Source organism: Plecotus auritus (genome assembly GCF_963455305.1).
Source record: "Plecotus auritus genome assembly, chromosome: 4".
NCBI classification, from domain to species: domain Eukaryota; kingdom Metazoa; phylum Chordata; class Mammalia; order Chiroptera; family Vespertilionidae; genus Plecotus; species Plecotus auritus.
Window position 1 is genome coordinate 149968016 of NC_137775.1, and position 27815 is coordinate 149995830.

The window sequence follows — 27815 nt, forward strand, 5'->3', positions numbered from 1 at the left end:
CCACTTTCCCAGCAGGTATTTTCTCTCATTTTCCTTTCCTGTCTTTAGAAATTAAGTTATTTCAGTACTCATACACATGGTACTAAATTTAAAAAGTATGATCACCAGTCATTGAGTTTGTTTTCCTGAAGAGCGCTATTATTGTCAGTTTTCTTATTGCTCCCTAGAGATATGCTATGAACATGATGCACATGTTTTGTGTGTCTGTAAAACAAATGATACGTGCCATACACAAATGCTCTGTGTCTTTGTATTCACTGGTGGTATATCCTTTATATCAATACATAGAGAACGGCCTCTTTTGTGTAACAACTTTATTGACAAAAAATCCAATTTCGTATAATTTACCCATTTAAATGTACATTTCACAGGTTTTTTCAGTATACTTACATAGTTGTGCAGCCATCACCAACTACCTAATTTTAAAATATTTTCATGACCCGCAAAAGAAATTCTGTACACCCGAGTAGTCACCTCCATTTCTTCCCACCCTCTTAGCTATAAGCATCTATTAATCTGCTTTTTGCCTATTCTGGGAATTATATAGTGTAATAGAATCATATAGTATGATCTTTAGTGACTGGCTTCTTTGATTTACCATAACATTTTCAAGGATCATCCATGTTGTAGCATCTGTCAGTACTTCATTACTTTTTATTTTTATTTATTTTCGTTGTTGAGTAATATTCTGTAATATGGATAGACCACCTTTTTATTTATATACTAGAGGCCCGGTGGGGTCTCTCGGCCTGGCCTGTGGGGGTCAGGCCAAAACCAGCCCAGTGCATGGATTTGTCCAAGGCGTGTCCGACCCGTCTCACCCAGTCCTGATGGGGGGCCGCTGGCCGGGGAGGGACCACGGTAGGTTAGCCAGCCAGGGAGGGACCGTGGGAGAGCTCCAGGGCGTGTCCAGCCATCTCGCCCAGTCCCCATTGGCCGGACCCAGCAGCAAGCTAACCTACTGGTCAGAGCGTCTGCCCCCTGGTGGTCAGTGAGCATCATAGTGACTGGTTGAATGAACGGTGGAACAAATGGACACTTAGCATATTAGGCTTTTATTATATAGGACTAGTAGCCTGGTGCATGGATTCATGCACATTGAAAGGAAATTAATTAGAAGAAATATTTTAATGTCACTATTTACCCTTTCTTTATAATAGAAGTGTCAGAGATGAAAGAAAAGTAGTAAAATGTATATGAAAATAATATATAAATTGATTAATAAATAATAACATGGCCCTAACTGGTTTGGCTCAGTGGATAGAGCGTCGGCCTGTGGACTGAAGGGTCCCAGGTTCTATTCTGGTCAAGGGCATGTACCTTGGTTGCGGGCACATCCCCAGTGGGGGGTGTGCAGGAGGCAGCTGATCGATGTTTCTCTCTCATCTCATCGATGTTCCTGACTATCCCTCTCCCTTCCTCTCTGTAAAAATCAGTAAAATATATTTAAAAAAATAAATAACATGATATAACAACAACAAAGACATGATATAAAAACAACAAAAACATGATACAAATACAACAAAAACATGATATAAAAACAACTGATAAAAACAATGACTGATAAATTGATTAAACTTATTCTAATATCTCCCTGTATACCACATTAAGAGTAAAAACACTTTCAGAGTACTTGACTAATTTCCCTTGTGATGAAGTATTTACAATTTTAACGTCACATGCTCTTCGAACTTGAGAGAAAGCAACATATAACTGACCATGTCTGAAAACCGGTTCAGGTAGGAATATTCCTACTCTGTCTAGAGTTTGTCCTTGTGATTTATTAATAGTCATCGCAAATGCTGGCATCACAGGAAACTGTCTTCGAATTAATTTAAATGTGAGGCCAGTGTCAGATGGGGACAAATCAATTCTTGGAATCAGAACAACCTCTCCCTTCCACAAATCCTGTTAATACTTCAGCTTCGATTATATTAGGTTGCAGTCTTTTGATAATAAATCTAGTACCATTACAAAGACCCCACTTACTATTAAGATTTCTCAGTAGCATGATGATTGCATCTACTTTTTAACTTATGATACGGCATTCCCAAAGGAGTAATACTATTAAGAAATTTGATGGGAGCTTTATATGTATTGCGCATGTGCGAGTCAACATTTATTTTTAAATTGCCAGTGCGCGTCATATGTACTGGCTGATCCGTTGGACAGTCAGATGTACGTATGGTTGGTCTCTTAGTCTTTTATATATATAGATTCCTTAGTTAATGGACATTTGGATTGTTTCTACTTTTGGCTATTATGGCTAAATGCTATGAACATTTATGTACAAGTTTTTATTTTGTTATATGTTTTCATTTCTCTTGGTTATAGATTTAATAGTGGAATTGTTGGTAACTGTTTAACCCTTTGAAACACTATCTCAAGTTTTTCAAAATGATTGCACCATTTTTCTTTTTCATAAGCAGTGTATAAGTATTCTAGTTTTTCCATGCCCTTGCCAAAACTTATCTGTCTTTTTTATTATTGCCATCCTAGTGGGTGTGAAGTGGTATCTCATTATGGTTTTGATATTTTATTTTTCTGATGGCTAATGGTGTACATCTTTTCTGGTATATATAGTTTTAGCTTTTAACATTTAGGTCTGTGAACTACTATAAATTAATTTATGTGTATGGTCTTAATTAAGAGTCCAGTTTTATTCTTGTGTGTTTGTGGATATTAAGTTGTACCATTACCATTTGTTGAGAACACTATTCTTTTCCCACTGAATGGTCTTGGCACCATTGTCAAAAAAATCAGTTGACTGTAGTGTGTGTGAGCATTTATTTCGGGATCTTCAATTCCCATTGATCTGTATGCCCATCCTTATGCAGTACCACATTGTCTTGATTACTGTAACTTTGTAGTAAGTTTTGAAGTCAGGAAGTGTGAGTTTTCCAATTTTCTTATTTTTAAAGATTGTTTTGGCTATTCTGGGCCTTTGCATTTCCACACGAATTTTAGGAATGGCTTGTCTTTTTCTGTATAGAAGCCAAAAGGTATTTTGATAGGTAGTGAATTGAATCTGTAAGTCACTTTGGGACATACTGTCTTTTTTTGTTGTTGATGTTAATCCTCACCAGAGGATATTTTTCCTTTGATTTTTTTGGGAGAGTGGGAGAGAGAGGGAAAGACAGAAACATTGATGTGAGAGAAACACATCATCGATTGGTTGCCTCCTGCACAAGCCCCTGTTTATCATTTTACAACTTACTTTAAAACTTCCAATAGTGAGCTGTATAGAAAAAATTTTGAAACTCTTCAGTTAATCTTATTTATTTTTAAAAGTAATGGTATACTCGAATAGGTTCATGCTGCTAAAATATAGCCCTGAGCAGTGCTATCCAATAGAACTTTTTGTGATTATAAAAATGAACTGTGTCTGCACTGCTCATACCATAGCCACCAGCTGCCTGTGGCTGTTGAGCACTTGAAATGAGGCTACAGTGACTGAAGAACTGAATTTTAAGTTTTATTTAGTTTTAATTAATTTGGCCAGTGGTCACTGTGTTATATAATTATATAACTATAGTTGCTTTTAGATTTGAAATTTGTGGAGGTTTACAGAAGCCTTGTCCAGAGGGGTACATTCTGCATTATTTCCGGAGGAGCATGAGGCAATCATTAGTGGTTATAGTAAGTTTCATCAACATAGAGGTCTCAGTAAATACTTATTTTTTGGGCAGTATAACCTGCACCCATCTGTCTTATGATAGCCTACAAACAGAGCTTTTAGATAGAAACACATATGGTCCTTAGTTTGCTAGTTCTTAGTTTTATGGCCAAAGCATCTTTAAAAGAATTTTTATTTACTTATTGATTTCAGAGAGAGAGAGAAAGAGGAAGGAAGAGAGAAAGAAAAAAAGTTTTGTGGTTCCACTTATTTATGCATTCATTGGTTGATTCTTGTATGTGCCCTGACTAGGGATTGAAACGCAACCGTGGTGTATTGGTATGATGTTCAAACCAACTGAGCTACTTGGGGTGGGCACTAGTTCTTTTTATAAGTATATCTCGTCCTAATGTAAAAGGTTGGTTTACATGAGGTTTTATACATGTATTTCTCTAAAACCTGTATTTGAAATTCATGAATTGATATTGGTGTTTATCATATGAATCATTGCCTGTACTGCTTAAGCCGGGGAGTCTAGATTTTGTTGGTGGCTTGAATAACCTTGTACTTTGGCTCTGAAGGAGTCTCTGCCCTTGGCCCTTTCATTCCTCATTTCTCCTGGGTACTCAAACATGATTGGAAAGGCTAACAGCTGCTTGCATATGACCTCTGCTTGTATTTGCAGCCCAAACCTTTATTTTTTAGCTATAGATTCCATATATCAAGCAGTCAATCCATGGTATTTCTACACTGCTGGGCGTGCCACATCCTCCTCAAACTCAGATCAGCTTAAAACAGAAGTTATGTTTTCTCTGAAAACCCTTCCTCCTCCTCCTGCTTTTGTTCTCTGTCCTAATTAATGATAACACTATCTCACTACCACAGATCTAGAAGACAAGCACCCACCTCCAGCAAATGAACAACCAGGCTCTGAGTTCAGGCTTTTATCTCCTCCCTAGCCTTCTCACTAGCTTCCCTGCTTCTGGCTTATTTATATCCTTTCTACACGTTCTGCACCACAGTTCCATATGTTTTTTACAGAAATCAAGTCTAGTCATAAAATTGCATTTCAGTAGCTTCTGCTTGCTTTCAGGATAGAGCCCAAACTCCTTGAAACTGTGGGTCATTCCTTTGTGAACTGACTGCTGCTGAACGTCTAACTGTCTCCAGGCATCAGGCAATTGGAGGCCTTCATGCTTCTGGTCACCTTGTTTCCTGGGCTTTGTGTTTACTGGCACTTCTGTCCTCTTTACATCTCTTGGTGCTGTGCTCTTCTGTGTCCTGGTCCACTTCCTGGTATTTAAGTAGACACTGTTCTGAGTGTTTGTGAAATCAGTGGGTGTCATTTTCATGCCTTAGAGCTCTTTAGTTTAAACTTTTCTGTCGATCTTTCTTTCTCCACTTGAGTAGTAGTAATATTTGCTGCTGGGTCTCATAACTATTTTATAAAGTACTAGGGGCCCAGTGCACGAATTCGTGCACCTTGAAAGGGAACTGTGGGCCGCAAAGCTGTGGTGGGCACAGGGGCAGGTCTCAGTCCCTCCTGTATGTCCCCACCTAGCCCTTTCCGCCTCGGCCCCCGGTCCCCTGTCTGCTGCAGCCCTGCTCCCGCTGTTGCCGCTCCCGCATGCTGATGGCACTGGCTCTGCTCACATCCACTGATGGCACAGAGCGATTGAGGCTGGTGCGAGCAGCAGATGCGAGCGGGGCTGGCACCGTCAGTGGGTGCGAGCAGTGGCCTGATCGCCTCTCAGGAGCAGGGGGAGGTAGAGAAGCCCTCAGGGGCGTTCGGGGCTGGCAGCCGCCGCTTGCACCCACTGATGGCGCCAAGCAATCAGGAGCGGTGCCGGCTGCGGGTGCGAGCGGGGCCATCACCAGCAGCGGGTACTAGCAGTGCCTGCCGTCCCCGAACGCCCCTCAGCAGCAGGGGGAGGTGGATAAGCCCTGAGGGGCAATCAGGTGCGATTGGGGCCGGGGCTGGCGCCGGCAGCAGGTGTGAGTGCAGGGTGGGACCATGGCACACGGGAGCAAAGAATTTTCAGTAACTACCAGAGACTCACCCTGATGACAGTGACAGGCGCCCTGCCTTGGTCTGGCGCCCCCACTCACCTGCTCCACCATCCTGCTGCGGCCGATGCCAGCCATGTTCCGCACATGCCCCCTGGTGGTCAGTGCACGTCAATAGCGACCATTTGTTCGGTTGTTCCACCATTCGGTCTATTTGCATATTTGCCTCTTATTATGTAGGAGGATTAACAGTACCAGTGGTATAAGATATAGCCATGTCATATATGTGTTGTTAGGAGATTAAGCAGTCAGCTCCTTTATTGTCTAAAATGTAGATCAGTTGGGAAGCAGGTCTGGTTTACTTACATCTTCACTAACTTTTAATTGGCTATGTTCCATATTCTAAAAAACAATGCAGTTTTAGAAACTAGGAAAGTCTAAAATTCCTGTCATTCTGTTGGAATTTGGGGAATACTTAAAAAAAATTTTTTTTTACCTTCTTGTGCCCAAAAGAGATTTGTGTGTCAATCCTGATTACCTAACTTCTTAATTCCTCTGGCCAATTCAATTATTAAAAACCCAAACCGAGATCTCACTGCTGAGGCCAGAATCTGCTAATTTAACACAAACTACTGTTTTACTTACTGAGAACTTGATATCTGTATTTATTTTCTATTGCTGCGTAATAAATTACTACACATTTAGCAGCTTAAACCAGTACCCATTGTTTCACAGTTGTGTGGGTCAGAAATTAGGGTTGCACAGCATGGCTACTTGTTCACTAGATAGAAATGAAGCTGATGGCGGATGCTACAGTTCTCATTTAGGGCTCAAAGCTCTCCTCCAAGATCACCTGTCATTGACAGATCTAATTTCTTGCATGAAAGTCCTTGATATCCAGTCCTGGCCTGGTAGCTCAGTTGGCTAGAGCAGTGGCCAGCAAACTCATTAGTCAACAGAGCGGCAAACCGTGGCTCGTGAGCCACATGTGGCTCGCTAGCTGCTGTTTGCCGACCACTGGGTTAGAGCATTGTCCCATACACCAAGGTTGTGGGTTCTATCTTTGGTAAGGGCACATATAAGGGGAACAACAAATTTACTTTCTTTTTCTCCCTCCCCTCTCTCCTTTCTCCCTTCCTCTCTCTATCAAATCAATAAATACATTAAAAAAAAAAAGTCCTTGCTGTCCTTAGCTATTGTCTGGGGTCCTTTCCCATTCCTAGAGCCAACTTGCTATGTGGCCCTAATGAATCGGTAGTTCACACATGGATGTTTGCTTTCATCCCGGCCAGCTGGAGCATATCTCTTTGACTTCTGTCACCAGTCTGAGAAAACCCTCTATTTTTAAAAGGTTTATGTGGTTAGGTCAGGCTCACCCAGTGTAGCTGCCCTTTTGCCGTATAACAGTATAATTATGAGAGTGATATGACATTCACAGGGTCTGGTCTACCCACACTCAGAAGAACAGGGAGTTAATTATACAGGGCGAGGATCATTGGGGTTCATTTTAGAATTCTGCCTACTGCAAGCAGACACTTCACATTTAGGTTTGATTTACACAATATTTGGAAATTCTCTTTTCGTTAGAGAGGAATGCAATAAATCATTATGGCTTTTTCCTCCCTAGCTGCATGCCTGTACCTAGTGTTAGAGCAAGCCTTTTCAGATAAGCTATTTTGAGAGTATATATTAATTAATTGATTCTATCCTTAAGGAGAAATGCCACATTATATATTTCTCAGGTTAACAGTTACCACCAAGAGGGGGAGAAGGAGGGAGGTAGAGAGGGAGAAAGAGAATGAGTTCTAGATGAGGTGGTGGACATGTGGAAGAAATAAAAAGAAACTAGTTTTTATGAATGTCCCTAGAATACTACCTGAAGCGATTCATTTGGAACTCCTTTTCTTTTTATTTTGGTTAAATATTAATTGAATGAATGAATTTCTTGTGTCAGTTGCCATTTAGGCTGTTAATAAAGGAAAATACTTTTTCCCCTGCCAAATGTGAAGTTTACGTGTCCCTTTCCCTGCTTGAAAGAAATAGCAGCGGGAAGGGAATCAGAACTCCCATTCGGCTGCCATGGCAATTTAGAGCCGATGATGCATGCATTTTGTTAGGGTTGTTAAGGTTTTCCTCCCTTTTTTGTTAGAGTAAATGTATACCAGAGATACAGTATGAAGTAGATAAGAATGATAAAATAATCTTAGTAATATATATTTAAAGGAAAATATTTTGTGGTCTTTTTTAAATTGCAATTTTATGCTAGCCTGATTTGGGGTATTGATTAGTTGTGTTTTATGGGGGATAAAATAAATATAGGTCTTTGTGAAAAATTAAACGACTAGTTGGAATTTCGCTTTCTAAATTTTTCATTCCAGTAGCTGAGGTGGCATATTTCTTGTTACCTGAGAGTATGTTCCCAAACTGTGCCTTGTATAAACTTTGGTCACTTAGTTTGTCAGTCTGCTTTTTACAGAACTACATACTGCTTTCACTGTGAATATGGCTGAGGCAGTTGTAAAGGAGACGCTATGCATAAATCTAAATGTAAATGTAGATATTCTTAAATCTAAATGTAGATATTGCTTTTTTTTCTTGGAAACATACATTTTATAAAGGAATAAAGTGGACATTAAAATAACATAGTTGTATAGGCTTTTGCTTTTTTTATATATATATATTTTATTGATTTTTTTACAGAGAGGAAGGAAGAGGGAGAGGGATAGAGAGTTAGAAACATCGATGAGAGAGAGACATCGATCAGCTGCCTCCTGCACACCTCCTACTGGGGATGTGCCTGCAATCAAGGTACATGCCCTTGATTAGAATCGAACGTGGAACCCTTGAGTTCGCAGGCCGATGCTCTATCCACTGAGCCAAACGGGTCAGGACAAGGTTTTTGCTTTTTAAAAACAGCCTTTTGAGGTATAATCCACCTACCATACAACTTACATGTTTAAAGTATACAATGCTTTTTTTAGTATGTTCATGATGTTTTGTAACCTTCACCACATTAGAACATTTTTATCTCTCTTTAAGAAACACTGTACCTATTAATAGACACTTCCCGTTTCTCTCCTTTTTTCCCATACCCCCAGCCCTAAGCAAGCACTGATTTATTCTGTCTCTATAAATTTGCCTATCCTGAACACCTTATATAATAAAGAGCTATTACGCAAATGATCATCACATCATCATGACATAACTGCTCAGACACTCAACACTGGGGAGAGAGGAATGGGGACCAGCCAGGCTGCGGCCTGGGAGACAAGCTGCCCACCCTGCAGTCCCAGGTGCCAGCAGCTGCGCCTGCGCCTGTGCCTGTGGCCTGGGAGAGGAACAAGTTGCCCGCCTCGCGGTCCTGGACACCAGCGGCTGGGGCTGCGGCCCAAGAGAAGGATAAGCAGCCTGCCCCACGGTCCTGGGCTCCTGCATCTGCACCTGCAGCCCAGGAGAGGGACAAGCCGCCCGCCCCGCAGTCCCATGTGCCTGTGGCTGTGGACCAGGTGAAGCAGCCCACCCATGGTCCCCTGCGGCTGCGGCTGGCCCGGGCGAAGCCGGCCCGGGTCCTGGGTGCCTGCGACCGGCCGGAGGAGCAAATTCTGGGTCCCGGGTGTGGGGTGAGGTAGAGGTGGTTAGGGGCAATCAGGCCAGCAGGGGAGCAGTTAGGGGCGATCAGGCAGGCAGGCAGGCGAGCGGTTAGGAGCTAGCGGTCCCGGATTGGAGTGAGTGCAGACCGGGCTGAGGCCGGACCACCCCCCCATGCACGAATTTTGTGCACTGGACCTCTAGTCCTATCTAATAAAAGAGAAACATGCAAATTGACTGTACCTCTGCTACGCCCACCAGTCAATCAGGAGAGAGTATGTAAATTAACCCAACCAAGATGGCGGCTGATTTGCATATCCTGGTGCAGAGTGAAGACTGAAGACAGTGTAGAAGGAAGCCAAGCGCTGCAGAGGGGAGAGAAGCTGCAGAGAAGCAAGCAAGCGGGGCAGTGGAGAAGGGAAGGAAGCAGGCAGTGCGGCGGAGAAGGGAGGGAAGCAGGCGGGGCAGCGGAGACCACTGCAGGAAGCCCTATTCTTGCAGGAATCTTCTTGCAACGGGCCTCTATTCTATAATAATAAAAGCATAATATGCTAATTAGACTGGACATCCTCCCGGATGAAGCTGGGGCTGTGAGGGAAGCCTGGGTCCCCTGTGCCTACCAGCAGTCAGAGGGAAGCCCGGGTCCCGGGTGCCAGAGGGAAGCTGGTGCCGGTAGCCAGGGGAAGGAAGGCCTACTCTTGCATGAATTTCGTGCATTGGGCCTCTAGTTTCAATATAAAATGGAATCATATATTGTGGTCTTTTATGACTGGCATTTTCACTTAGTGTAATGTTTTCAAGGGTGATCCATGCTGTAACATGGATCAGTACTTCATTCCTTTTTATTGCCGAATAATAATGCATTGCAAGGATATACCACTTTTATGTATCAGTTGATGCACATTTGGGTTGATTCTCCTTTATGTCTGTTATGAATAATGTTGCTATGAACATTTTTGCACAACATTTTGTGGGGACATAAGGGGTAGCAAAAGTAGGTTTACAGTTGTTTGTACGAAAAAGAGACATTACTGAAAGATGAATGATAAGTAAGTATACAAAATAAGACAAGTAATACAATAAATAATAATACGAGAATAAACTGTGTTTTGCATACTCACAACTATAAACCTACTTTTGCCCACCTTGTATGTTTTCACTTCTTTTGGGTATATACCTAAAAGTGGAATTGGGTCATATGGTAACTTTAAATTAAAACTTTTTATGAACTGCAAGATATTCCAAAAGAGTAGTGTCACATTAAACCTTGCTATGATGTATGAGGGTTCCAATTTCTTCATCCTTGACAGTGGTGTCTCATCACTGATTTCCATTTCCCAAAGGACTAATGATATTGAACATCTTTTCATGTGCTTATTGGTCATTTATATATCTTCTTTGGAGAAATGTCTGTTTTAGTCCTTTTTTAAATGAGTTTTTTATTGTTGTAAGAGTTCTTTTTATATTCTAGATACAAGTCCCTTATAAGTTGTATGATTTGCAAATATTTTCTTCCATTCTGTGGGCTGTCTTTACTTTCTTTTTTTAAAAAATATTTTTATTGATTTCAGGGAGGAAGGGAGATGGAGAAGTAGAAACATCAGTGATGAGAGAGAATCATTGATTGGCAGCCCCCCACTGGGGATCAGGCCCACAAACTGGGTATGTGCCCTGACTGGGAATTGGACCATGACCTCCTAGTTCACAGGTTGACACTCAACCAATGAGCCACACTGGCCAGGATGTCTTTCTTTCTTGATGATGCCCTTTGAAGCACAAAAGTTCATAATTTTGATCAAATCTAGTTTTGTCTCTTTAATTTTTATATTTTTAAATATATCTTTATTGATGTCAGAAAGGAAGGCAAAGGGAGGGAGAAATAAAAACATCAATGATGAGAGAGAATCATTGATCCTCTGCCACATGCATGCCCCCTACTGGGGATCGAGCCCACAACCCAGGCATGTTCCCTGAACAGGAATCGAACCATGACCTCCTGGTTCGTGGATCAACCCTCAACCACTGAGCCAAGCTGGTTGGACTAGTTTATATCTTTTTAAATTTCTTATGCTTTTAGTGCCATAGCTAACAAACATTGTCTAACCTGTAAAGTGATGAAAATTTACTTATGTGTTTTTTTTTTTTTTCCTGCAAGGTTTCTGTTTCTGTTCCTTTATTTAGGTCTTGAACTAATTTTTGAGTCAATATGTGTATGTGCTTAGTTGGTTGGAGCATGTATCTGATGAGCCAAGGTTGCAGGTGTCAACTAGTGAATGTGTGGATGGGTGGAGCAGGAGGTCGATGTTTGTTTCTCTCTCTCCCTTCTCCTCCTCTCCCTCCCCCCTCCTTCTCTCTCCCCCTCCCCCTTCTCTCTCAGGTCAATAAATATATTTAAAAAAACCCAATTCAATAGTTTAATATGTGTGTGTGTGTGTGTGTGTGTGTGTGTGTGTGTGTGTGTATGAATGAGGTAGGGTTACAACTTTAGTTTTTTGCATACTGATATGCATTTTTCCCAGTACAGTTGAAAAGATTAGTCTTTCACCATTTAATTGTGTTGGCACCTTGTAAAAAATATTTGTGGGTTCTCCTGCTATGGCGTCTTAAATGCTTTTAGTAATTCTTACATAAGATAACTTATTAAAGATTGATTAAATATATTTTATAAGTACGTACTTGGTAAGATAACCTGTCATCTCTTGGTTTTTAAACGGTTGAGATTTAATCAGGCTTTAGAGTACTATAGAAGCTCCCAGAAACCACTTTGAAGAAGCCAGCCTTAAAGATGGTGTGGCATTTTTCTCTCTTGCATACATCTTCCCTAATACAGATTTACTTGTATTTCTCCTGTGTGGTAGGCATTAACAAGGATGGATGGGATGAACAAAAATCGATGATTGGGATTATAACATTTAACATTACATTGTATTGAATCTTACTAGGATGAATTGAGTGATTTGAGAGTTGACGATAACTGATGTGAAGCAGATTAGTAGGAGAAGCCTTGAAAAAAATAATCATCATTGGTGTGACCAGGCGTCTCCGATTTCTGAGGCCAAGCTTTTCCTTTGGTATCGGTGGATCTGAAGCGGTTAGAGTAGTGCTATCCAGAAGTATAGTGTGAGCCTCCAGAGTGTTCTAGTAGCCACATTAATAAAAGTAAAAAGAATCAGGTGAATTAAAATTTAACAAGATATTCTATTATATCTAGAACATGATTTTAACATATACATATGAAATTATTAATAATTTTGCATTTTTTTTCTTAGAAATTCAGTACACATTTTACACTTAGAGACTATCTCAGTTGGGACTAGCCACATTTCAATTGCTCAGTACCCACATGTGGCCAGTGACTACTGTGTTGGACAGCACAGTTCTAAATGTTTTGATATAATAACCAGTTGAAATATTGTATCAGTATTACTCAACTTCCTGTGCATTTCAAGGTACCCTGACTCATCCCTTTGATGTGATACATGAGGCTTTGTGGGGAGCTTTTTCCTGACTGTTCATTGTGGCCATCACTGGTGGGAAAAGTGCCTGCTCGCTGAGACAAGAGGGTCTGGGAATTTTGTTAAGCAACACGGGCAACTCACTAAATGGGTAAAGAATAATATTACTTTGTTAATCCTCACCTGAGGATATTTTTTCCATTGCTTTTCAGAGAGAGGGTAGGGTGGGAGGGAGGGAGGGAAGGAGAGAGAGAGAGAGAGAGAGAGAGAGAGAGAGAGAGAGAGAGAGAGAAACATTGATGTGAGAGAGACACATTGACTGGTTGTCTCCAGCATGCGCCCCAACCCAGGGCAAGGAGGGAATCTGAAACCCAGGTACTTACCTTTAACCTGGAATGGAACCTGAGACCCTTTGGTGTGGAGCCGACACTAACCATTGAGCAACAACCAGCCAGGGCCCACTTTTACATCGATGTTTCCCTTTCTCCCTCTCTCTGTCTCTGTCTCAAAAAAATCAGTAAAAACATATTTTTTAAAAACCTACGTATAGAAAACACTGCTAGTGTACTGGTTCTCAAATGGGCATGATTTTGCCCGGGTGAATTGGTCAGTGCTGGGACACATTTTTGATGGTGACAACTGGGGGGTGGGGTGTGTGTGCTACTGATGTGGGATGCTGATAGCATCTTACATTGTACGAAACAGCCCCATAATGTTGAAGTATGTGGCCCACATGTTGGTAGTGTTGAGCAAATATGCCCCACACTGGTAGGTAGAGCAAGGCCTTTCGGTTCTGCTTTCATTAGTTGTTATATGGTTTCAGCAGAGAATATAACATGTTTTCTTATTTTAAATTTAGAGTCTCTTCATCTTTTCATATAAATTTTTTTGGGATGAAATAGCCAGCCTTCAGAGTATTTCTAGCAGTCAGTTTGTCAGGTAGATAGATTCTGCCCACACCCCTGAAGTTCTGAAGGATATGTCTTCCCTCCTCTTCCTCTGGGGAAGCGGGAAAGCTGTTGCTAATCCTCTCCTGCTTCCCCTTCTCCAGGCCTTTCTCTTGCCTGAGATGTTCTACTTTCAGTTAAGGGCATGTCTGCTAAAAAGAGAGCAAGGATTTGCAAGGCTGCTAGAACGATGATTGTACTTCTTCTACGAGGTCTGCTGGACTTTGTGGTTGTGTTCTGGCAGTGATTTGGGTGTTTGGTTGTGATTATTCCTTTTCATTTCTCCATCACTGGTTCGGGAGGGAAGAAGGGAGGGAGGGAGATTTGTACATTCATTAGTTGCTTCTAGTGTGTGCCCTGATTGATGCTCTAACCAACTGAGTTACCTGGCTGGGCTGGCTTATAAACATTTTTTTTTTTTTATATTTTATTGATATTTTACAGAGAGGAAAGGAGAGGGATAGAAAGCTAGAAACATCGATGAGAGAGAAACATCGATCAGCTGCCTCCTGCACACCCCCCACTGGGGATGTGCCTGCAGCCAAGGTACATGCCCTTGACCGGAATCGAACCCGGGACCCTTCAGTCCGCAGGCTGACGCTCTATCCACTGAGCCAAACCGGTTTCGGCTATAAACATTTTTTTGTTAGTATCTAGTCATACTTATCAGTATTGCCTTTAAGGTTACTAATGGGATGAAGATCCCACCCCTTCTTCATGACTGCTGGTGCCTCTGCTGCCTTCCTTCCTCCCCCCCACGTTGCCTGTGGCAGTTTGAGTTTTTGGTGGCAAACCAGTAAATGAACTGTAGCTAATTTAGGCTAAAGGCACTATAGTAAGGGCTATTTAGAGACTTGTAGATTGGCAAGAATTTAGAGGTACACCTTAGAAAGGGGCAGCGGTCAGGGCAACTCCTCTGTTCTTGCCTCTTCCTACCAGCTCGGTATAAACTTGCACCCTATGACAGTCGACCTTCTCAAGGTTCCAGGGCTCAGGAGTGAACTTTGGTTCTGTGCCCTGGGCTGTGTACTACAGTGAGGATCTGAACCAGCCTTCCATTGTCCAGGGCGTAGCAGTGTCTCATAAGATGAAAGGGAGCATGAGTATTGGACAGGCCAAAAAAATAGCAGTTGTCTATCCATCAGTGCCTAGGGAGTTCCCCTTGCTCCCCATTTCACCCTACTGAAATGGCCTCTGGGAACACATCTGTCGGCCTATCCCCCTATCCCCACACAGCTGTGGCCACCGCAGGGAGAGCAGTGGTGGTCCTATTGGTAGGGCAGCTTGCAGCTTACATGACAGATGTGCTTCTGGCATCCAAGTTGAGACTTCAGGTTCACATTTTCCCATTGGTACATGGTTAGAAATAGCAGTTAAATTTTATAGTAACTGAAAGCTTGATTTCATAGAATTGCATTAGAATGCCTTCCTTTTACCATAAATAAATGTATTTAATACGTCCTTGAGTTATCCTAGATATCTGAATGTTTACAGCTCTAACCTCTCAAGCTTTCTTGTGTGTGTGTGTGTATGTGTGTATTATAGACTTGTCTATGTTTTGTAAAACAGTATGCTATACGTCATTTAAGTTTTTTTGTGACAGTTAGAACCAGTTAGTATGGACTGTATTTGTATTTTATTGATAATGGGCTTTTTCTTTAATTTCCAATTTGGGCAGTGTTCTTGATAAACAAGGTTGATAGATAACTGAATTCCTTAATGAAAATAACCATATATCAGTTAGTCTATTTTAGTCACTTAAAAAAATACACTTTTATTGATTCTAGAGAGGAAGGGAGAGGAAGAGAGAGATAGAAACATCAGTGATGAGAGAGAATCATTGATTGGATGCCTCCTGCACACCTGCTACTTGGGATCTAGCCTGCAATCTGGGCATGTGCCCTGACCGGAATGGAACTGTGACCTCCTGGTTCATAGGTTGACTCTCAACCACTGAGCCAAGCAGGCCAGGTTATTTTAGTCACCTTTTGTGAGTTATCCAGGATATCTAACCATACTCCTACTATTTCTGTGGGAAAAGAAACTCTGATTTTAAAATAATGGAAAATAAGCCCCTTTATAAGTTCAGGACTACTTTCACATGTCTTTTTATAATCTCTGTGGGATGTGTTTTGTATATCATGGGGAGGTACTCTTTTATTTCACTTATATTTTATAATATCATGAATTAAAAAATATTAAAGCTCTGGGTGAAAATGTGCCTGCAAGAATATGCCTTGGCTATTAAGGGTAGTCTTCCCTCATGGCCTGTATGTTGAAACATTACTTGAATTCAGTTAAAATGGATGCAGTGAGTGTATGACATCATTTCTTTTAAGTGTATGACAAGTTCTATTTTTTTCCATATTAAGAAACTTTCAAGAGTATCCACAATGCAAGATTTACTTCTAAGTAAGTACGAATTTTCCTTCTGCTGTTTCAGGCCGGAGCCTCAACAGAAAGCTCCCTTAGTTCCTCCACCACCACCTCCACCACCACCACCACCTCTGCCAGACCCCACGCCTCCAGAGCCAGAGGAGGAGATCCTGGGTTCAGACGATGAGGAGCAGGAGGACCCCGCAGACTACTGCAAAGGTGCCTTGCTTGCCTTCCCACTGAGCCATCACATAATTTGTTTTGGGGAATGGACAAGGGGGGGGTGGTTAATGATGCAGATTGCTTGATCTTTATTAAATTAGCCTCTTAGTGTCATTATTGTTTTAAATTCTTAGAACATTAAATATAGAATGATCCCAGAAAATGTAAGCAATAGCAGAAAGAAAATTGTAAGAGCTAGAAAATATACATAATATGTACATACATAATCTGGGTATGTTCAAAAGGATTGGAATGTGGTCAGAGAATTAAAGATAGTATAAAGCAGGACAATTAAATATAAAAGCATAGTACTTATGCAAGAAGAACTTAGAAAGTAGAAGGTACCAGGCTCCTGAGGGAAGCCAGTGTAATTGTTGTTTACTGCATTTGGCTTTAACTTTTCTGGCTGCTAAGACTAACAAGGAACTGCTCCTTTGTCTGTATAGCATTGAATTACATACTATTCATTGTCTGTGGAAAGAAAGCCGGCCCATTTGTTTATACAAACAGACTGTTTCCTGGCATTGTACTCAATGAAAAAGACATTCTGTAGGTTCTGCCATTGTGTGACATAGTGGGTTATGTTTTCACAGAAGACATAGAAATTATTCTGTTGGAGTGTTCTTATTGTGAGGATTCATAAAGACCAAGAGCATATAGTTTAGCTCCTACAAGGCAAGCATGTTGTGTGGCGAAAATTGAGAACAGTATGATCCAGACTCAATACTCTGTGTAGACAGGACTCTGAGAGTTCATGAGGAAGGGAAGTGGTTGTGTCTATTCAGCTGCCTCTTTGTTATTTAACTACTCCTTTGGACTTTAATTCGCTCTAATAGAAAATTATCACTATCTGGAATTCTGAGCTTCTAAACAGTCGATGAGACATTTACTTACTATAGATTAAGGAAAATGAAGTCATATTCTGTACAGTATAAGATTAGATGGCAGAAGATGCACACATTCAAGCCATAAAGCACTAATGAATCTTTGACTCTCTTAATATGTTAGTATGAATTTATTTAGTGATTCCAGGCCATTTGTGTGTTGGTTAAGGAACAATGTACTTTTTAGATACCTGTTAAGAGGGAGAGAAAGTTACTGTTCTGCTTTGAACATTTAAGAACTAATCTTCCACTCAACCTCATTGTTCCATAGGTGTGGGTTTCTACACATAGAACCAGTGTTGTCCTTAGAAAAGTGATTGCAGATCTTTAGCATTTGTATGAGTAGTGATTATGACCTTAAAGGTCTATACCACTGGTCGGCAAACTCACTAGTCAACAGAGCGGCAAACCGCGGCTTGCGAGCTGCAGTTTGCCGACCTCTGGTCTATACCATCTAATATGGAAAAGAAGGTATTGAGGTGAAAAGATGTTTCCTGTTAATCTGCATTTCTTGGTTCTGAAATTAAGTTGTTTGAAGACAGTTGTCTTTTGATTTTGTTGCTTATGCAAAGCATTAGGGTGGCCTGTTGCAACTGATGTTATCTTAAGCACAAAGGCTTCACCATGTTGGAATGAGCACTGTTTGCTTCACAACCTGGTGGGAGATGAGTTAGGAGATGTAACTAGTACTCTGATCCCTTACCACCTCTGCAAATCAGCCCTGTGGATGCTCCAGACCGAAATACAGGGCTATGAATGAAGGATTCCACAATCAGACTAATTCTAGGTAACATTCACTGAACTGTCAACATCTTGAGAGTATTAAAGTCACCCTCAGTAAGGCATGTTAGAGATGGTAAGGTTCTCTTCTTATACCGTCTCTCTCACACACTCATGCTTCTCCCTAATTTTGTGACTAACTTGTTCCTCTAATCAACATTACAGGCAACAGATGCCATTCTCTGAATTTTGTGGTATCTATCCTATATAATAAAAGGGTAATATGCAAATCGACCGAATGGCGGAATGACCAGTTGCTATGATGTGCACTGACCACCAGTGGGCAGGTGCTCAACACAGGAGCTGCCCTTGGTGGTCACTGTGCTCCCACAGGGGGAGCGCCGCTCAGCCAGAAGCCCAGAAACCGGGCTCATGGCTGGCGAGCGCAGCAGTGGTGGCAGAAGCCTCTCCCACTTCCACGGCAAAGCCCCCATCACACCGCTGCTGCTGCCACGGCCAGCAGCGCAAGCCTCAGCCGGCCCAGGTTACCTGAGCCTTGGGCAGCCCTGGGCGGCTGGGCAGCCACCATCCAAGGCTTGTCTGCGCCTTGGGCCGGACCTGGGCAGCTGAGGGGGCTGTTGGGACTGGAGGACTCCAGAGGCGGGCCTAAGCTGTCAGTCTGACATCCCCCGAGGGCTCCTGGACTGTGAAGAGGGCGCAGGCCGGGCTGAGGGGACCCCACCATCCCCCAACCCCGAGTGCACGAATCTTGTGCAGCGGGCCTCTAGTATCCTACCTAATAAGGAGGGAATATGCTAATTGACTGCCACGCCCTCAAAGATGGCAGCGCCCACAGCCACAAGACGGTGGCACCCAGTCCCCTCAGCCCTGCCGGGGCAGGAGGTGTGTGGCATGGTTGGGTCCGGCTGCTCCACATGCCTGCCTCTGGAGTCCTCCAGTCCCATCAGCCCCCCAGCTGCCCAGCTCCGGCCGAGGTGCAGGCAAGGCTTGGATGGTGGCTGCCCAGCCACCCAGGGCTGCCCGAGGATCAGGTAACCAGGGCGGGCCGAGGCTTGCACTGCCGCCAGTGGCAGCAGCAGCCGTGTGATGGGGGCATTGCCTTCCCCTGATCGCTGGGTCACCTCTCGCTCCTCACGGCTCCCGGACTGTGAGAGGGGGTAGGCTGGGCTGAGGGATCCCCCCCCGCTCCAGTGCATGAATTTTCATGTACCAGGCCTCTAGTCTACACTAATAAAAGAGAAACATGCAAATTAACCATCACTCCGCTACGCCCACCAGCCAATCAGAGTGAGTATGCAAATTAACCCAACAAAGATGGTGGTTAATTTGCATACGCAGGCGCGAATGAAGACTGAAGACAGTATACAAGGAAGAGGGAGGGAAAGCGGAAAGCTTCAGCCGTGGGTTATGAGGGGTGGAGGCGGGAGGGAAAGTGCAGGAGGGAAAGCGCGGGGCGGCAGCGGCGGTGGGAGGGAAGCCGCCTCGGCGGGCTTTGCTCCCTTCTCTGCTTCGCTCCGGCCGCAGGAAGCCCTATTCTCGCAGGAATAGGCCCAAGGAAACCCTATTCTTGCAGGAATCTTCCTGCAAGGGGCCTCTAGTCCTATCTAATAAAGAGTAATCTGTAAATTGACCTACCTCCGCTACACCCACAAGCCACACCACAAGCCAATCAGGAGCGAATATGCAAATAAACCCAACCAAGATGGCTACCGCCACAGAGAGCATGAGTGAGGCTTGGGTTTCCCCGGCAATGGAGGAAGCCAAGCTTTCCGCCTGCCCTTGCCAGCCTAGGCCTCCACTCAAGGCTACAAAGTTTCAATTATAGAAGATAAATAAAACCCAACAAAAATGGTGGCAGCCACGGAGCTGGAAAGAGCAGGAGGCTAGGGTTGCCCCCGGTGATGGAGGAAACCAAGCTTTCCGCACACCCTGGCCGGCTCCGGCCTCCGCTTAAGGCTACAAAGTTTCAATTATAGAAGATAAATAAATCCCAACAGAAATGGCTGCCGCTACGGAGTAAGCAGAAGGCTTGGCTCCGCTCCAGGCTACAAAGTTTCAATTATAGAAGATAAATAAATCACAGATACTAGGGCCTCCACTTGGGTCTCCAGGGGGCGTGGCCGGCCTGCAAACCACCACAGGCCCCTCGCCCAGGCCACCTCACGCCCCAAGGGAACCCCCATCCTGATCCGGGACACCCTTCAGGGCAAACCAGCCTACCCCCACCCATGCACCAGGCCTCTATCCTATCTAATAAAAGAGTAATATGCAGATTGACCATCACTCCAACACACAAGATGGCTGCCCCCATGTGGTCAAAGATCCTGCCCCCTTGTGGACACAGGATGGCCACCACAAGATGGCCAGAAAGGGAGGGCAGTTGGGGGCGATCAAGCCTGCAGGGGAGAGCAGTTAGGGGTGACCAAGCCGGTAGAGGAGGGAAGTTGGGGGTGACCAGGCCGGCAGCGGGGGTCAGTTAGCGGTGACCAGGCCTGCAGAGAAAGGCAGTTGGGAGGGACCCAGGCCTGCAGGGGAGAGCAGTTAGGGGCAAACAGGCTGGCAGGGGAGCAGTTAGGCATCAATCAGGCTGGCAGGGGAGTGGTTAGGGGGTGATCAGGCTGGCAGGCTGAAGTGCTTAGGGGCAATCAGGAAGGCAGGCAGGCGAGCAGTTGGGAGCCAGCAGTCCTTGATTGTGAGAGGGATGTCCGACTGCCCGTTTAGGCCTGATCCCACCAGGATCGGGCTTAAACGGGCAGTCGGACATCCCTCGAGGGGTCCCAGATTGGAGAGGGTGCAGGCTGGGCTGAGGGACACCTCCCCTCCCCCGTGCACGAATTTCATGCACCAGGCCTCTAGTCAATGATGAGAGAGAATCACTGATTGGCTGCTTCCTGCATGCCCCACACTGGGCATTGTGCCTGCAACCCAGGCATGTGCTCTGACTGGGAATCAAACGGGTATCCTCTTGTTTCCTGGGTAAATGCTCAACTGCTGAGCCATGTCGGCCAGGCCACACCGTATTGTATCTCTTTAAAAAAGAAATATTTGTTTATCATGGGAAATATAGGTATGTTGGGGGCGGAGTATGGAATCCCAGGCCCACCAGTAGCTGCAGAAAGCATTTGGGGCACTGCCATCTGAATCATCTGTGACCAGCTCATTGCATTTAATTTTTCACCTCTTTATCTTTACAAGTCTCTTCCCTTCAAAACTTGTGAAACCTCAGGCATTTTAACAAATAGGCCACTATTTAGAGTTCTAATATTGCTAAAGGTTGTTTGCTGCTTTTTTCTACTTGCCTTGGTACCCTTTGGCGTGGAACTCTTTCTTTCTTCATAGCCAGCTAGTTCTGCCCATCTTCTTTTTGGCTCTCCCACTGAATCCAGGAGGATTAAGGACCTTGGTGTCTGCGAGAACTGGGTTCAAAACTGGCTCCCCAGCTCTGTATCCTTGGACTAGTTCCTTGCCCTCTGGGCTTTAGTCGCTTCATCTCTTATGCAATCTCTTTAATATAATGTACAATAACATCTTACCACCTAAGATTTTATGAAGAATAAAATAAATAAGTTTGTGGCATACTACCTGACGCTTAGAAGATTTTTAAGAAATAGGAAGTTTACTTTTTTCTGTGTTGTTTTTGTTCCATTCTCCTCTCAGCTTTTTTCCCATCTGTACTTTGATGCTACACCCGTTCATGCTTGCTCCCATCATGGTCTAACTGCCTCGCTTGTGATGGGTTTGTTTCCCTGAGCCTCTGCAAGAGAAAGTGCTGTCAGCATTGCTTTCCTCCCTTCCTGTGTTATTTCCTTAGAATGGCCTTCTTTTAACCCCTAATCCCACGTGAAGTGGACTCCTCCCTTTATCACTCAAATTAGTATCTACCACAACACCCCATGTATAATTATATATTTTTGTGTTCATTAGTGATTTCTGCCCCAGTCTGAAAGATTTCCCGTGGTCATGGGTTGGGTATTTTGGTAAGCCCACTGCATTTGAACTATCCACAGTGCAATAAGTGTTTTTCTCGGGATGAAAGAATTGTCTCTAGAAGTAAGCCACAACTGAGGGATGGGCAGCGCTGATCCTGCCTGTGTGTCTGGAGGGCATGTCAGGTGAGGAGTTTGATATGCCATGAAGAACACAAATCAGAATACAGATCCTTTGTTTCTGCCTTAAAATCATTCATAATGCTCCAAATTTCTAATATATTATACATGTTTAAGTGGACTACAGTTTATTTCTTTCAAAATTTAGGTACATCTTCTTCAAAACATAACATAAGCAGTATAAATGTTCGCACACTGACTGTCTGAATTTTAACAACTCAAAATGTAATGTTCTCTTTGGCCTTGTCTTTAGAATCTCTGACTTATTACTATTTTATAGCTTACTTTTTTTTACTTTTAAGAAAAAAAAAATACACCTTTGCAAGGTTGTCTCTGCAACAGTCTCATGCCCCTCACGTGTTTTATGTAGTCTTTAGTGTCAGTTCTTTTTGATACGAAACAGATAACTTTATTCATTCATAATTATTTCCCTTAAAACCACTAATGCTGTACACATACTTAATTCATTATGTTGCATGTATTTTTAAAATTAATTGGCTTAATTTGTCTTCCTTGAAGACTTAAGAAGAAACTTTATGTGAACAAAGTAATAGATGCTCTTGGATTAATAAGGCCTCATTACATTTCTTTTATGGAGACTGAGTAGATTCTGACCCCTGATGGTGGTCAGAATTGCTTTTGACTCGGGTATTGATGGATTAGTTTTAGTTAGCATGACAGTTGAACTCTTTGAGGCTTTACTGTGTGTGAAGCCTTGGAAGTTACCAAAGGAGTTAGAAAGGTAACTGAGAAACAGTCCCTACTTTCTGGGCGCTCCTGGCCTCATGACCTTGCCACCAGCATATGAACTACTTAATGGCAGAGCCTTTCCCCCCTGGATCTAGTACCTGGATAGGACAGACAGTCTGCAGCCTCTTGAATGGTGACTGAATGAATAGACTGGATTAATAAATTACTTAAAGATATTGCTACGACAGATGTCTGTGATTTTACTGCCTATGGCTTCTTCTAAGACCGATACAGCTCCTAGGGCAATGGAAACTAAGGAGAAAATAAACAAATGGGACTACATCAAAATAAAAAGCTTCTGCACAGCAAAAGAAACCATCAGCAAAACAACAAGAGAGCACTCTCAATGGGAGAACATATTTGCCAATGTTATCTCAGATAACGGTTTAATCTCCAAAATTTATAGGGAATTCATGCAACTTAACAAAAGGAAGATAAATAATCCAACCAAAAAATGGGCAAAGGACCTAAATAGATGCTTTTCGAAGAGGACATACAAAAGGCCAAGAGACATATGAAAACATGCTCAAAGTCACTAATCATCCAAGAGATGCAAATAAAAATGACAATGAGGTACCATCTCACACCTGTCAGAATGGCTATCATCAAGAAATCAACAAACGACAAGTGCTGGAGAGGATGCGGAGAAGAAGGAACCCTTGTGCACTGCTGGTGGGAATGCAGACTGGTGCAGCCACTGTGGAAAACAGTATGGCGTTTCCTCAAAAAAATTAAAAATGGAACTCCCATTTGACCCAGTAATCCCACTTCTAGGAATATATACCAAGAAATCAGAAACACCAATCAGAAAGGATATATGCACCCCTATGTTCGTAGCAGCACAATGTATAATAGCTAATATTTGGAAACAGCCTAAGTGCCCATTAGCAGATGAGTGGATTAAAAAACAGTGGTACATCTACACAATGGTATTCTATGCTGCTGTGAAAAAGAAGGAATTCTTACCATTTGCAACAGCATGCATGGAATTTGAGAACATTATGCTAAGCGAAATAAGCCAGTCAGAGAAAGATAAATATCATATGATCTCACTCACTTGTGAAATATAATGAACATCATAAACTGATGTACAAAAATAGATACAGAGACAAAGAAGCATCGAACAGACTGTCAAACTTCAGAGGGAAGGAAGGGGAGGGAGGATGGATAAGAAATCAACCAAAGGACTTGTATGCATGCATATAAGCATAACCAATGGACACAGACACTAGGGTGGGTGAGGGCATGTGCCCGGGGGTGGGGGAGGCTGGGGGGAGGTCAATGGGGGAAAAAGGAGACATATGTACTACTATTTGTAATACTTTAAACATTAAAAAAAGAAATTACTTAAATATCCCCCTTTTTCCTCTATTGTGTGGTTAAGTAACTATAAGTAAAAAAGGAAATTTGTGAGGGCTTAAGAGGAACGAGGTTGTATTTGTTCAGAGGTAAAAGAAAAGACTTCATAGAAAATGTAATGAGGGCCTTGCCAGTTAAGATTAATTGGAACCTGGCTAAATCCTGGAGACAGGGAAAGGGGTCTCTGAGCAGCTCTAAGTACTTTTGTTTTTCTAACAACTGGGCTAGCTAAAAGCTGATGATGGATCAGGTTAAAGAGTAGTTTGGGAGCATCATAAAGAAGACAGATATGAAGACAAGAAATTAAAGCATCACTTAGTAATATACATTTTAAAAAACAAGCTCGAAGGAAAACAACAGTTTAATAGACTTTAGATTTTCTGCACACACATCATTTAACATTTCAGTGCAAATAGTTTTATTTTACATTCTGTATGATTTCTCTTTCTTGCTTCGTTGCTCTATGCACAAGGTTGAAAGAAATGATAAGGTGGACATCCTTGTCTTGTTTCTGATCGTACAGTAAATGTGTAGATTTTTAAAAGATGTCTTTACCAGGTTGTTATGGGTCACAGATTTAAATGTACAGCTAAAAGTATAAAGCTTATAAAAAGAAAAACATAGGCCGAAACCGGTTTGGCTCAGTGGATAGAGCGTCAGCCTGCGGACTGAAAAGTCCCGGGTTCGATCCCGGTCAAGGGCATGTACCTTGGTTGCGGGCACATCCCCGGTGGGAGGTGTGCAGGAGGCAGCTGATCGATGTTTCTCTCTCGTCGATGTTTCTAACTCTCTATCTCTCTCCCTTCCTCTCTGTGAAATATCAATAAAATACATTAAAAAAAAAAAAAAAAAAAAAGAAAAACATAGGAAAATATCTTCACAACATTGGAGAAGGGGAAGATTTCTTAGAGAGTACACAAGAAGTATTAACTATAAAATGAGAAAATTAATAAATTGGACGTCATAAAAAAACTTTGCTATTTAAAATACTTTTTTGGCTGCATTTTTTATTTGTAAATATTGAGTCAGCTTTACCTTGACAGGAGCAATTATTTATTCTTGGAGTTTATGGTATTTAAATTTTTATCAAAGCATTGCATTCATGTATCTTAGAAATTACCACTTTAACAGTGCTGGTGACAAAAAGCAGTTAAAAGACATTTTTAAAAAATTAAAAGACCACTTCAGACTAGGAGACAATACTTGTGATATGTATAGCTGAAAGAACATTACTGGCAGAGAACATCAGGAAACTTTGTGAGGTTTTGGAGAAATGTTTTTTTGTATTGATTACAGCAGCGGTTGCCAACCTTTCAGACCTCACGGACCTCCAGTGGTCCGCGAACCACTGGTTGGTGACCGCTGGTTTATTATATACATTTTTCAAAATATCAGGGAATTGTGTACATAAGATACCTGACTTTCATTCTGTGTAAATTTTACTGCAGTTTAAAAAATTGTAGTAGCTACTCTTCGCCAGTGTGGCTCAGTTAGCTGAGCAAGCACTGAAAGGTTGCCAGTTTTATTCCAGGTCAGGGCACATGCCCAGGTTGGTGCTTGATCCCCAGTAGGGGGCATGCAGGAGGCGGCTGTTTCTCTTTACATTTCCCTTCCTCTCTGTCTCTAAATTCAATTAAAAATAAATACAAATATATATATATATATATATATATATATATATATATATATGTATATGTATATGTATATGTATATGTATATGTATATGTATATGTATATGTATATGTATATGTGTATATATATATGCGCAGGAGGTAGTTATATCTAGATTATGGGATTTCTATAATGTGTGTATACTTTTATCTCTTTGTCTTGTTTTTCCTGTTTTCTCTGTTGAGCACATACTTTTTTGTAAATAATAAAAGAAATGTTTAAAAAAGAAAAACTTAGCAGTGAGGAAACACTGTAGATTTTGAACAGGGAAGTGATTTATTTAAGAAAGATTAATTTGTGAATCTTGCATGTTGGCGTTGGAGAGAATATAGATATAGATATAGATAGATGTACATAGATAGGAGAAGAGGACAAACAAAGTAAACAGCATCACAGAGGTAGCATCTTGATCATTTGACAAACGATTGAATATAGAGAGCGACAATGAAAAGATTAAGTCTTGAAGCCTGGGGTGACTAGAAGAGTAGTGATGTCTTCTTGCATCTTTTTTTAAAAATAGACTTTGAATTTTGAAACTGATAATCATTTCTTCTTTGTTTTGGATATTGTTCCGCTACTAAATGTGCAACTCACCTCAAACAAGTGAACAATAACTTAATAGCACTGCATTCTTCGTCCTAACTTCCCACAACATTGTTCCATTTTAGTTTTGCTGGGCTACTTTTTCTTTTTGCCCCAATTTCCTTCTAATTTTGAATATTGTATTGTGGTTGTATAAACTGCCTCAATTCCTTATTGGAAACAAATAGATTTGGCACTATTAACAGGAACAGTGAAATCACAGTTGGTCTGGGGAAATATTGATGAGTTTGACTTTATTTATTAGAGTTTAAAGAAAATGGTGACAATATGAAAAAGGCAACTAGAAATATGAATCTGGGGCTCAGAAGAGAGGACAAGCAAATGGTCGTCATAAAGAATTTAACATTGCTCCAAAAGGTCTCTAGCCTCTGCCCAAATAACCTCCTTGGTAATAATCTCTAAGTCCTTGAAATGTCCTGCCTTTAAGTGTCCTTTTTAAAAATATTTTTTTATTTCAGAGAGGAAAGGAGAGGGAGAGAGAGATAGAAACATCAGTGATGACAGAGAATCATTGATCGGCTGTCTCCTGCATGCCCCCCACTGGGGATCAAGCTTGCAACCCAGGCATGTGCCCTGACTGGGAATCGAACCATGACCACCAGGTTCATAGGTCGACGCTTAACCACTGAGTCACGCTGGCCGGGCTTAAGTGTGTTTTTTAACCTAAGGGGGCCATGGCCGCCAGATAGTCTAATAATGTGATTTGTGGTAGGAGCTTTTGGAGGGTGTGTGGACCGAAGTCAGCCACAATGCCAATCCACCGTGTTACATAATGGAGCCCCAGTAAAAACTGTGGACTACAAGGCTGGGGTGAGCTTCTCTGATTGGCAGTACTCTGTATGCACTGTCACATATCATTGCCTAGAGGAATTGACGTTCCTTACCTCACCTGGGAGAGGATAACTGTATGTTCCACATTTGGGACCCTCCTGGTTCTGCTTTGCATCTCTTCCCTTGACTAATTTTTATCTTTAATTCTCATGCTATAATAAACAGTAATAACCATGAGTATAGCAGCCTTCCGTGAGCTCTCACAAATTATTAATGATTGAAACTGAGCATGATGTTCAGTACCCCCAAACTTGCAGTTGGTGGTCAGCAGTGAGGGTAGTTCTCGGGACTCCGCAACTCTTTTAAGCCACAATTATTTTGACTTTTGTTATAATAACCAGACCTGTTTACTAATGAATACCAGTATCCGTTGTTATACTCGTTGTGCAAAAGAATCTGAGACTCAAGACAAATCATTTGCCTGAAACTGCTTATGGAGCAGGCTCTTCAAGCAGCTCAAATATGATGCTTTCTCTTAGCATTTCTCTCCGATATGAAATCATACGGCTTTCTCCACACCAAAGGAATGCCCAAGTCTGAACCAAGTGTGCATCCTGGGTCATCTGCCTGGCTGAGCAGAGGTTAACCTCCTTTTTGGGACTCTAACCTTATCAGAGGCTGAGTTATTTTGGGATTCATATAACCTATATGGTAGGTCA

At 42.2% G+C, this 27815-nt stretch overlaps 1 protein-coding gene across 7 annotated transcripts in view; it reads left to right on the plus strand.

Moving 5' to 3' along the window:
• Positions 1 to 27815, plus strand: part of SRPK2 (SRSF protein kinase 2) — a 243735-nt gene that overhangs the window by 145318 nt on the left and 70602 nt on the right. For all 7 annotated transcript variants that reach the window (XM_080665912.1, XM_080665917.1, XM_080665918.1 and 4 more), the window contains one exon: positions 16057 to 16208. In XM_080665912.1, coding sequence (XP_080522038.1) covers positions 16057 to 16208 — 152 coding nt within the window. The remainder of the gene's footprint in view (positions 1 to 16056; positions 16209 to 27815) is intronic.